General features: G+C 35.4%; 1 protein-coding gene across 15 annotated transcripts in view; it reads left to right on the forward strand.

Moving 5' to 3' along the window:
- MYCBP2 (MYC binding protein 2) overlaps positions 1–12,730 on the forward strand; it is a 184,352-nt gene that overhangs the window by 46,041 nt on the left and 125,581 nt on the right. For all 15 annotated transcript variants that reach the window (XM_071549773.1, XM_071549741.1, XM_071549724.1 and 12 more), the window contains exons 9-17: positions 4,015–4,088; positions 5,241–5,379; positions 6,143–6,219; positions 7,767–7,971; positions 8,818–8,982; positions 9,664–9,822; positions 10,685–10,889; positions 11,551–11,696; positions 12,399–12,500. In XM_071549773.1, coding sequence (XP_071405874.1) covers positions 4,015–4,088; positions 5,241–5,379; positions 6,143–6,219; positions 7,767–7,971; positions 8,818–8,982; positions 9,664–9,822; positions 10,685–10,889; positions 11,551–11,696; positions 12,399–12,500 — 1,272 coding nt within the window. The remainder of the gene's footprint in view (positions 1–4,014; positions 4,089–5,240; positions 5,380–6,142; positions 6,220–7,766; positions 7,972–8,817; positions 8,983–9,663; positions 9,823–10,684; positions 10,890–11,550; positions 11,697–12,398; positions 12,501–12,730) is intronic.

A 12,730-nucleotide genomic window follows, 5' to 3' on the forward strand; every position in this document is an offset into this window, starting at 1 on the left:
TTTTTATTACTTTGCTTTACTGCATTGGACCAACTGCAGTATTTCATTTAGAGGCCTTGAATCTTACTCCAACTACTGGAAGAATCCTGCCACATTTTAGATGTTGTATGCATCTTAATTTAAAGATTTGAACTTTGAGTGTTTAGCTCGCATGCAGCCTTGTTTCGAGGATCTCTTACATGTAGGTAGTTATAAACTATGAACCATAGTTTTGGTTTATTTGTTTGAGGATTTTTTTTTAAATTTGTTTTTGTTTGGTTGGAGTTTTGGGTTTGTTTGTTTGTTTGGGGGTTTTGTTTTGTTTTCTTTCATTTTGTTGGCTTTTTCCAGAGGAACCTCTTAACTGAGGATGTTCCTGGAACATATTTCAGTGACCTCCTAGTGAAACACTTCTGTTCTTAGCCACTCACATAAACACTAGAAGGACACAAGAATACCTTTTGATCAAACAATGACAGACTTATTCTGTAATCAGGAGAAAGATTTTGTGTTTCATCCTAACATAAATAAGAAACCACTGACTGAAAACTCAGAAAAATTCTCTATGATTTTTGTCTTTGAAACGCAAAAAGTAATTTTTGAGACAAATGATGAATGTGGAATCTAGTCCATGTAACTTTCTGCATGTCCTTGAAGTATGGATGTCTGTGTAAGCTGCTTTTGCTCTTTGTGGGGCTGTATGAGAAATTTTAGTGAGATCACATTCAGGGGCCTGACAAAATGCCTTTTAGGGTGGTTTTTCAGCTTTCTTCACCGCAGGAGAGCTTCTTCAACATTTGAGGTCCTTAGTTATGTTACCATTTGTAAACAAATCAGTGCTCTTCATGCAAGTCTTGATAGAGACTTGAACACATGTAAAGTCTATCCCTCTGAGCTGTTAGCTTGCTTTTGCAAATCTCAGTGAGCAGTGTCATTCTGCAAGACTGCCTTCCATTTATACTAAAAAAAGATACAAATTAAATGAGAGTATGCCTTCTAAATAAAAATCTATTATTCTCCATTGCAAAAGCAAATCTTAAAACTGGGAATACCCATTCAGAAATCCTTAGAAGTGTTTTGCACAATTGCATTTCGTATGGTTTATGATTCATTCAGAGTGGTTGCTAGATGTACTTTGTAACCCCATCCCTTTGTATTTCAGTCCAGGAACTTTATTGTTTTGTTTTCTGCACTCATATGCATTTATCTCAGTGTTATACTGTGAGCAGATACAACCTTGTTCTTTTGGCTAGGACAAAATCCAAGGGGTCCAAGAGGTCCTTTTGTGGTTATTTTGGTGTCCCACTAGAAGGAAGGAAATGAAGGTGGGCAGGAGGGTCGGTGACTTGAGAAAAACTGAGTAGGTGCTTAACTATAGTGGTGGCCTCACTGATATCTTACAGTGACTTGCAAGTTGTAGTTCTAAAAAGCTGTGCAGTAATCTTGCTAACAGCAAAGATTTGCTCCCAGTTGGTATGGTATTCAGACATGGCTCTATGTGGAATTAATCTCTTTCAAATGCCTCGGCAGGTGATAGTGCATTTAAATAATGTATTAGAATTTATTCATACAGAGGATGCATAGGAGATTAAGAGCTCATTAGTAGATGTGATTAGGTATTGATCCTAGCTAGAAGTCTTGTGACCTTAGAAAAGTCAGTGATCTATGGAACATTATCTTTTCCTTTTTCAGAGAGCAGGATCTACCAGCTTCTTGAAACCATAAACTTCTATTTTTAAAGGGTAGTCTTTTCACTCTGATAGATGATCTAGCAAATCCAGTATTGTATCTGGAACTGCCAGACTGTGTGTCGACATTCTTGTATCTAATGACTTTGCCAAGCTTCATACACTGTACTTGAGTTGTGCATCTGTTTTCTCAGTCCATATGTCATAATAGAGTATCTGAATTCTGTGAAGTTTTCCTAGGTGATTGGACCCAAATTCCTGAATTTACAGAGACGATTTTCATCTTGACCATTTCTTTTAGCAGTAATGCTTACTGCATACCGTAGAGTGGTTGCTGCGTTTAGCTGAAGATGCTGAAGTCACATGGTTTATGGTTTCATTGTTCTTTGAAATTGCAAACTAATATTTTGCAGCTCAGAACTATTCACTTAATCTGAAAAGTAGTGCTAAGTGAGGGTAGCCTAGATAAGCTCAATGTGTGCCTTATTAGCAGGCAGAGAATGCATTATATAAATGTGGAAGGTGACACTTGACAGTCATATAATTTTCTTGAAGCCTCTAAGGAGGCTGTGATTAGCAGATGTCTGTAGTTACGTACTATGAGTAAAACATAAACACTTTCTCTTATAACAGTCTCCAGACAGAAACCTTGGCTATCTTCATCTCCAAAATAATTTTCAAAGTCAGATTGAATAAGACTTAGGACTTTATCACAAGAGCTCCATCTATACTGTCCTAGTTTTTGTAGATAACTCCAAAAGTATCCCTGTTCCAGATTTCCTCTTTGAACATATCTACCAAACATATGAACAATCCCCAAAAATATTTCCTGTGAGACTCACCTCTTCTGAAAATTACTCATACAAGGGGCTAAACAGTGTAGTATGGACTTACTAGTGACCAGAATATGCTATTTCCCTGACAGTTCTGCTTGTGTGAGCATGTAATTTTCAGTCATTCAAGAATCTTAATGCTGACCAACTTCCTGTAACCTCAGGAGAAATTTAATTTAGATTATTTTTGGAACTTCTTGTCAAATCATTGACATTTAATTTATCAGTAATATTTTGCAGCATAGAGAATTACTAACATGAACTGGCTTGTTTGTTAAATCTGAGATTATTTTCAAGAGAGCAGTATTTCAAACTTCAGTGTATCTGCTGTTCTCCATCCTGCTTGCTGCATACCCTCTGTGCTTCATACCTAAGACAAAAGTTGTCTGCTTTAGGTACTTTACTTCAAGATGCGAGAGTTACAGGAGGCTATCTAATGCATACTCTGTTCCTGGGAAAATGCTGTATTGGATGGGGCAGTATAGCAGGAAAAAAACCCCAAGCTTACGGGTTTCTAAACAGTGTGAAGTGTTTTCAGCTATATTATTTTTAGTGCTCCAGATAGGTAGCAAAAAAATAGCAAACTTGCTAGTTAGCTAGAAAGATATTATGTGTGCTTCATTTAACACTGAATTTATTAGATAAAGTAACTGATCAGGACCTTTGTTCAGGTTATAAAGCAAATACTTGGAGCATTGAGTAGTTGTCCTGTAGTATTTTTGGAAGAGGTTTCTTTCCTGTGTGTAGTTAATGAGACAAGCACCTTGCAAACCATGTGATATCAATCTCTTTGTTAGTAACTCCATTGACAAAGCTGGAAAGAAGAAGAAATGGAGTAGGAACGTGTGTTTAAACTTGCAGATAAAGTGATCTTTTTCTCTTTTTTCTTCCTAATTTGGGTAGAATTCTCTACCTTTTTTTCTTGGAATTAGCTGACCTATTTTCAATTAATGTTTGATGTATTCAAGTATATGCTTTATAGGTTTCAAAAACACCCTAGATTTTCAGTTAAGAGTTTGTCAAAATTTATAAATGATGAAAAAGTGACATCAGTAATGGAAAGTAGCATTCATTTATTTCTATAGGTTTTATATGCTGGCCTGAGGAAATGTTTCTTTACATTAAAAAAAACTCTTTGGGGAAGGAGAAAGACTTAAGAGTCCTGGAAAATTAGAATTTAGTTCTGTTACAGTACTTAAGAATATGCATCACAAGTGAATGCTAAATGCTTTTTTTTTCTTTTTTGCAGTTAAATATGGAGGTGTAACCATTTACATTTCATATAGTGGAAAGTGCTGTAATAACTCTTACAGTAACTAAAGAGCATTATATGCTTTTGGTGAGATGGGAGATCTTAGCATAAAATAGCACATTATCAGAACAGTATGATCTCACTTCAGGCAAACTAGAACTCTTATAATCTGATTGTAGTAAGAATGAATTAGACTAAAGCAGAGACTAGGGTGTGTATGCTAATATAAACTGATGCAGTGCACTTCATCTGTCTCTCACAGATTGTCATACTGAAGGGCAGAATATCCTTTTCACTGATGGAGAATATATCAATCAAATAGCAGCATCCAGAGATGTAAGTTTTACATATGATGAGTAGACTATTTTTCTCTCAACTTAATTGTTTTATTTTTCAATATTTATAGCTTCCTTTTTGCTTAGTGTTTGGCTTTTTCTTCACTAACACAGCTAAGGAAGAAATCCATGTACTAGAAATAATGAGAAACTGTCATATTTCTACATAAGAAAGCAATATTTTGGTATTCGTTCACATGATTTTGACTTGTGAGGAATATTTCAATTTTTTTTTATCTTTCAGATAAATTTTAAGAAAAATGTCATTGCTCTTTCAGGGAAAAATATCTTATACATGGCATAATGTCTTTTTAACATACTATTCTACAGAATCTCTGCAGGATAAGCTTCTTAGAGCTTAACTATATTTTTTTTCCCAATTTAATTTTGTGTAATTGCTTTTGAATTTGTTGGGGAATTTCATCCAATATTAACAGGAGGGAGATGAAATATACTACATTTTTGTATGAAAATTGCCCATTGGCCAAAGCTATGGAAGCCCAAAGAAGTGCTTCTATTGGGGCAAAACTGTTGTGGTTGTTGTATGTTTTTTCAGCTGATAGTTATTGTATTCTGAGTTCTGGATTTGTTTCTGATGGTGAGAAAGCAGTAAAACAAGGATAGGACCGGAAATGGGATGAGATTGGGTTGTCAGAAGATGCCAGCCATACAACTATAAGAAAAGCAGCATTAATCCACTTCCCTCCTAGTGGAACAACTTCCTCTGCACTTGTAAACAGAAAACTGTTTAAGCTGTTTTTTACAGCAGTCACTCTGCAGGCAGAATTTTGAGTTCTGGATCAGAAGAAATTGAGGGCTCAAAATATAGACGTAAATAGTTATAAAAGTATGATTTGTATAGTGAGTTTTAGGGTTAATTATTTCTATAGCAATTCACTGTTTCATAGTGTTCATAGTGTATTCATAGAACTCAATATATGTTTAAGGTATGTCAGATACTTATTTCACCCTGTCCTGTTTGCCACTTCTTTTCTCATCTGTAATAAATGTTATTTTATAATAAATGTTATTTTATCAATGTGTCCTCTGAAAATTTACTCTGAAATAATATTATACTGGGGCACTTAGGATTTGAAAAGTGAGTTAATGCATTTATTATACCGTATAAAGTAGATTTTTGCATTTATTGCAGGATGGCTTTGTAGTGCGAATATTTGCCACAAGTACTGAGCCAGTACTGCAACAAGAACTGCAGCTTAAGCTTGCAAGAAAATGCTTACATGCCTGTGGCATCTCATTGTTTGATCTGGAGAAAGATTTGCACATTATCAGTAAGTCCTCTTATTTGAAGGTTAATAACAAGCCTAGGAATTCAAACAATAGAGCTGATACACTGCCCTTCCCTTTGTTTGGCTCTGTTATGTGTAGGAAGGTATAGCTCCATTATAAACACATGGAGAGGTCCAAGGGGTTTGAAACAAGAGTTATTTGACTCACAGTCAAATTCATACATGTATTTTTAACCACCTCTCTCTCTGTAGCACTATCTGTGGTTTTCCAGTATTTTCCTTTAGCTGTATAATAAATATGTAATTATTTGAAACTTGGACTTTATAATTATGCTTGTATAACACGTAGTTAAACTCTGGAACTCCTTACTGTGGGTCAAAGTTAACAAGTTCAAAAGACCACTGGCTGGATGAATAGAAAAGAAATGCATTGAAAAATGCATCAGAATTTGAGATGAGGACTGTTAGTATCTGTGATGGTATTTCAAATAAATATCACTTCACCTTTGCCTTGGGGTATTTTTGCTGTTAGGTGTCTACTTTTGGCTTTGTCAGAACAGAAGCCTACTTGGCTACATGGACCTTTCAGCTGACCAACTGCAGTTGCTCTTGCATGTTCTTTTGTCTTCTTTGAGCAACTCTGTCAAGTCTAGTCTAGTAAGCCTTATTGTACCAGCAAAATTTTGTTGCACTTGTAGCTTTCTTAGATCATTTGTTCAAACTTCTTCCAGCAGAGTTGGGTAGGTAACTGGTCTGTGAAACTGCCTGATTACACTGTCCATTTAATGCAATCTTACTTGCACAGGTACAGGGTTCGATGAGGAATCAGCTGTCCTTGGTGCTGGAAGAGAGTTTGCACTGATGAAAACTGCTAGTGGCAAGGTACTGAAAATGTTCTGTAGTAAATAGCAAATTGCACCAAGAGATGTGGTTTTTGATTATTATTTTCCATAATTGATTTTTGCCTTTTCCGTATATTAGAATTAATGTCTGTGACTGTATTTGAATATATATTTCAGGGTCCACTTTAAAGGCTAAAAGGAACATAGTTACTTGAAAACATAAACAGATGGTTGGAACCATTAGGAAATTGTGGCTTGAATTTATAGAAATGTCTACTGTAAGTCCTACAGTGAAGGGCTTTGTTTTAGACTTGGCGGGAAAAATTACCCTTTGTCTACAAATTATGTGTTAGCACCTTTGCAAATTTTGTCACCTCATAACTTCCCACAAACAGTCTGACTATAGTAATTAATTTAAATTCCAGCCTGATTTTTAGTGATCCTTTAGAGAATTATTGTTTTCCCCAATGCAAATTTTTCAGTTGATTTCTTTAAACCTGTGCTTAATTATTTGACATGTTGGTTCTACTCAGTGGGGATTGTTATTCAGAGGCATTTGCATATTTATGGCAATTTAGAAATAATTTTGCTTACTGTCCCTATGACTTTTTACATTATTTACTCTTTCTATTTCACTGTGAAAGACTGATGTTATTTATCTTGTAGAAATACAGTTCTTTGTTTGCACATGTTCAAAATGGTATTGCTTTAATGAAATGAAGGCCTCGCTCTGCTGCTGTAAAAACAGTGAGATTGTTGAAAATGCTATTGAATAAATATTTTTATGTTAAAATTTAAAAGTATGTAACAAAATTTTGTCAAGGAGAACTCTTCAGCATTAGAGGAGACAGACTAATTTGTTTATCTGACTAACTAAAATGCCTTTCAGTATAAAATTAACAAATTTCCTGGCTTTGATCTACAAAGTTGTCTAGTAATGTGGGAAATACAATTTATAAGACGATGAAAAATGGCTTTAGGTGCCCTGTAACACACCTGTTTTATAGTATTATTGAGTTGCATGGTTTTAAAGGAAACTTTTAGTCTATATCAGAAGTTTTGTGTTTGCTCGTGTAAAATATCTATGTAAAATATCTATGTTAAAATTCCACGTTATTTATGTATTCAGTGACCAGTGTGCATTTGCTAAAAATAAGTTCAGAAATGTGTTGAAGTGTATTAAAATCTGTAGTAATTTGGTATTTTTAATTATTTTTATTGCTATAATACCATCTTGTTTTTACAGACCAGACACTTCTCTTAAGTGTTTTAAATGCTTTATTACCTCTTGAGTAGCTTCTTCTGAAGTGATTTCTTGTATGTTCAACTCATCTAGCCAAACAACTATATAAGAAACCTACTCTGTGCTTCAGTAGAAAGCACATTTCAAAACAAGCAGATTCAGAATGTTTGCCCCATTAAGTCAAAGTTGATGGGTTTAGGATAGAGATACTGAAATGGTGTAAACAAAGTCAGGAAAAGTTCTCTATCATTCAAGATGACAGGATTTAAAAACAAGGCAGCTTTAAAAATTATGTAAGCTTGAAGTGCTGTGGCATAACTAAAAATGATAAACTTTTCTCCTAGATCTATTACACTGGCAAATATCAGAGCCTTGGAATCAAACAAGGTGGCCCTTCTGCTGGAAAATGGGTTGAACTCCCAATCACAAAATCTCCAAAGATTATTCAGTTTTCTGTTGGACATGATGGCTCACATGCTTTACTTGTTGCTGAGGATGGAAGCATATTCTTCACAGGTTCTGCTAGTAAAGGAGAGGATGGTGAATCAAGTATGTATCATTGCTTGCTTGACCAATGATTGATAAAAGCCTCTAAACCACTTTTTAATTTGAAGAGTTATAACATCTTCCAACAACGTGTAAACCTAACACTTGTGCTGAACTTCATGCCAGCCACAGGCCCTGGCAACCAGTGCCACTGCCTCTCCTGCTACAGGAGTTGATTTCGGTTTTACCACAGTTTGGATTGTGTGGTGGGAGTACTATTTACAGTTGCCCTGAGAAAAGGCAATAAAGTTGGTCAGGAGGCCATGCTGTCTGCCTGGGACTTGCTCTGAAAAACTGACAAGCCAAACTTTTGCCTCTTAGCTGTTGTTTTATTGAACTCAGGAAATGGGGTTTTTGCTGTCTAATGGAGAAATACATTGATTAGAAATTGTAGAAGCATGATCATCTGTGCCTTTGTCAAGCAGAATTCTTCAGACATTAGAGAATATGTGTTAATTTGATCTTCAGACTAACAAATACCTCTTCAACATAAAACTAACAAATTTCCTAGATTTGGTCTCTGAAGGTGTGTGTTTAGATTGAATCTTAAGACAATTGAAAATAGCTTTAGGTGTGCCTTAAAGGTGTGATCTGCTGTGGTACTAAATTAAATACTTCCCTTTAGGAAACACACTGTTCTGTTACATTGTGGTGGGTTAATTAATAAGTTTGGGGGTTTGGGTTTTTTTTTTGGTTGGTTTTGTTTTTTGGGAGCGTGTTGGGTTTTTTTCAGTAGCAATCTTAAAACTAACTCCGAATTATATGAAAATGGTATTATGCCTTTGATTTTTTTTTTTGGGTGGGGAAGTTTTTCATAGATTTACTTGTAACTTATTTATTTATTTAAAGCTAAAAGCAGACGGCAGTCAAAACCATATAAGCCTAAAAAAATAATTAAAATGGAAGGAAAGATTGTCATATCTACAGCATGCAATAATGGAAGCAGTTCTGTAATTTCAAAAGATGGAGAACTCTACATGTTTGGAAAAGATGCCATTTACTCTGATAGTACAAGTAAGTTAATATTTGTCTTTTAAGTGATTACTCCACTATATTAGTTGAAATAGATCTAGAAATTTTTATCCTGTGAAAATGTTGTTTGTTTGTTTATTCTAATAGATTTTTAACATTCTGCTGATTCAGATAAATATGACGGAAGGGTAGAAAGAAAAGACAAATTTCCTTAAGTTCTGTAATAATATTTAGCAGCACTGGTGACAAATGCGGAGAAAAAGATATAAGATCACTTGTATTAATCTGGCAGCAGAAGGCTACACAGAGAAAAGTAATAGAAATGAGACATGTTTTGCTATGAATAAAGGCTGCCAGAAACCAGGCCTTACATATATTTCTGCTTGTAAGGCAACAGGTGATCCAGTACATCTCAATTTAAGTAAAATATTAATGAAATAAACTCCAGTGGGCTTATGAGTCCTTTAGAACTGTTTTTCAGAACAAGTGATTTGCAGCAGGATTAGGATTGCTTTTGGCTTTTCTTTCTTTGCAGCACATGTGGCCTAGGCCTAATTCTTCTTTCACTTTTAATTCTAGCACTTGTTTTTTTATATCTGTTGTTTTTCTCCCTTATGATTAATTTTAAAATTGTCTGTATCCACTAGTAATTTTGTTACATCATTGAATTTCCTTCTTGGCTAGAAAATTCTATTTGCCACTCAAGTATTTTATATCTTCCAGGTTTAGTAACAGATTTGAAAGGCCATTTTGTGACTCAAGTAGCCATGGGTAAAGCTCACACCTGTGTGTTAATGAAGAACGGAGAAGTTTGGACATTTGGTGTAAATAATAAAGGACAGTGTGGACGAGACACAGGCTCTATGAGCCAGGGAGGAAAAGGTGTGGGACCTACATTTTCCTTTTGTTTTGTCTGCTGCAAAATAGCCCATGTGAAAACAAAGCTAAACATTTTATTATAAAATGTAATTCCAGTACTAATTAAGTAAATACAACATGCTTGAAAAAACCAAACAGATGTGGATGCTGTCACTTAACTCTCAGGTATTTGGTGTTGTGCACATGCTGATAGAGTAGTGTTAAAAAACATTTTAAAAAGTCACAAAAGAACAGAACTCAATTACTTTGTGTCAGTGGAAAAGCTGTTCTTTATAGCAAATGAATAAAACCAAACCCCATCCTCTTTGTCTTGCTATATGCTGTTGTCCTAATAGGAAGAAACTTTCTACCTTTTCTTGTTTGCATTCAGTCTTGAGGCTGTCATTTGCCTAAACAGGGCATAAATGCAAGTCTGCATATTTCTCCACAGAACTGAATGTTTGAGTTACTCCTAAACAGAGGTATGAAAAAACCATACCTATTCACCTTTTCCTGATTGGAATATTTTATATGACAAATAAATGACCTGCTACTTCTATACTGAATAGAAGTGCTTTGTTTTCCTTTTGTGAAAGCTACCTTTATACCCCAGCTCAGGGACAGGGAGGTGTCAAGAAAAAACACTGTTCTGTGAGTATTCTTCAGAGCTTCCACGGTAGCCACTGTTCATAGAAGCACAGAATAGTGTGGGTTGGAAGGGACCTTTTAAAAGCTATTTAGTCCAATCACCCTGCAATGAGTAGGGACATCTTCACCTAGATCAGGTTGCTCAGAGCCCTGTCCAACCCAACTTACCTCTCTGAGTAACGAACTCTCTTTGCTGGCCTCAGAAAACAACAGTTTCTTGTTTCAATATCTTAAATAGGTTTTGGAGTTGAGAACATGGCAACAGCAATGGATGAGGATCTGGAAGAGGAACTGGATGAAAAAGATGAGAAGTCCATGATGTGTCCTCCAGGCATGCATAAATGGAAGCTGGAGCAGTGTATGGTGTGCACTGTATGTGGAGATTGCACAGGCTATGGAGCTAGCTGTGTTAGTAGTGGGCGTCCTGACAGAGTACCTGGAGGGTAAGCAAATGTGTGGAAGTGTGAATGATGCAGTGTGTTCAGTGGCTAAAGAATATATTGAGTGTCAACTGAGTTGATGTGTTCTTAAACTTCCATCTGAAGTAACAGTGAAACTGTAAAGAATTATGTGCTTTAAAAATCAGAAATAGGTTAAAATTTTTTGTGAATAGCTTGTGATGGCTGTAGGTGATGGCATTTTTTTACTTTAGCATGTAGTTCCTTACTGGAAGCTGTTGGATATGAACACCAATATAATCGGTCTCTTGGCAGAGCTGCTGGCTCAGGAAAACCTTTTTTCACCCTATGATGGAATTTTATCTTGCTGTTCCAGTTGCTCTTATCTGTTACTTCTGAGTTGAGCTGCATAAAAGGCCACTGCTTTACATATCATCATTACTACTTCTCCAGCATTTTGTGTATTCACTGTTGCCTTGTTCATGTTTTCATGTGGTGAACATTAAATGAAATGAAGACAAGTTAGTGCTGAGAAGTCAGTTCAGTGTGTACAGTGTATGGTGCTGGCACCATGCAATAGCAGTCCTTTCCATTTATCTCAGGAAAACTGACATGTCCACAGAAAGAGCAAACTAATCATGTATATTTTAATTAGCAAGGCGTGTGAAAATAAAAGGTAGTGATAAAGCAACTCTGTTTGCTGCAGAATCTGTGGCTGTGGCTCAGGTGAGTCAGGCTGTGCCGTATGTGGCTGCTGCAAGGCATGTGCTAGAGAACTGGATGGCCAGGAAGCAAGGCAAAGAGGAATCCTTGATGCTGTAAAAGAGATGATACCATTAGATCTCTTGCTGGGTAAGTACTACAAAATTAGCAAGATGGCTTTTAATTATTTTTCTTACTGCACCCTTTTTGCTCCTCAATACAATTCATTTCATACTTTAATATTGCAGGATAGTTTCACAATATTGTGAAAATGGAGCATATCAGTCAGATTTATTTATTGGTTATATAGCAAAGTGGGATCATTCTGTTAAGTGAAATATTTTAAGTTTACCCTTATTATAGACATCTGTGCCACTCTGTGACCTGTGCACTTACAATGCTTACATTGATACTACAAAGTTGTTCTTTTTTGGCATCCTTAAACATTTTCTATAATGTTTTTGTCAGGGCTTAAGCATTCTTAAACTAAAAACTGGCTAATTCATACAAACCATTTTAAAAATATAAACAATTTGGCACTTGGTTTAATAATAATGCTTTTCAAAACTTTTTAGGGGAAAATTGAGATAACCATGACAACATATAACTAAATATAGATATGTATAGGCCTAAGTACTACTCAGTGATGTTGGAATTGTCAGATTCAGGAAATGAAGAAATAAAGCCTAAAACTCCAAATTTACTCAAATCCTTTCTTTATTGTCAGAGCCATCTAAAGAGCAACTAATAAGTAGGTTTCAGTTTTCATTTACTTAACAGGTTCTAGGGTTCATTGCCATCATAACAATTTTAAACATAGATTTATATATTTTATTTTCTTAATCTATTTAGCTGTCCCTGTTCCTGGTGTTAATATTGAAGAACACCTTCAGTTACGACAAGAAGAAAAGCGGCAACGTGTAAATAGGAGACATAGATTGGAAGAAGGAAGAGGTAAGTGACTTTTTGAAAAGAGGCTTGAATAGTTTAAGAAACTTTTCAGTCTGTTTTCTAAGAATGAAGAAAGTCTTCCTCTAGTGTGGCAGTACAGTACTCAAACTAAAATCAGATCCTAAATAGCTAGCTTTCATTATGTAGCATACTGTCTGAAAATTGGGATAAATCTGTTTGTTCTGTCTAAGAACTAGAATTTTAATGGTGAAGAGGATTTTATACCACTTTCA

The sequence above is a fragment of the Pithys albifrons genome, chromosome 1 (genome assembly GCF_047495875.1).
Source record: "Pithys albifrons albifrons isolate INPA30051 chromosome 1, PitAlb_v1, whole genome shotgun sequence".
Lineage (NCBI taxonomy): Eukaryota > Metazoa > Chordata > Aves > Passeriformes > Thamnophilidae > Pithys > Pithys albifrons.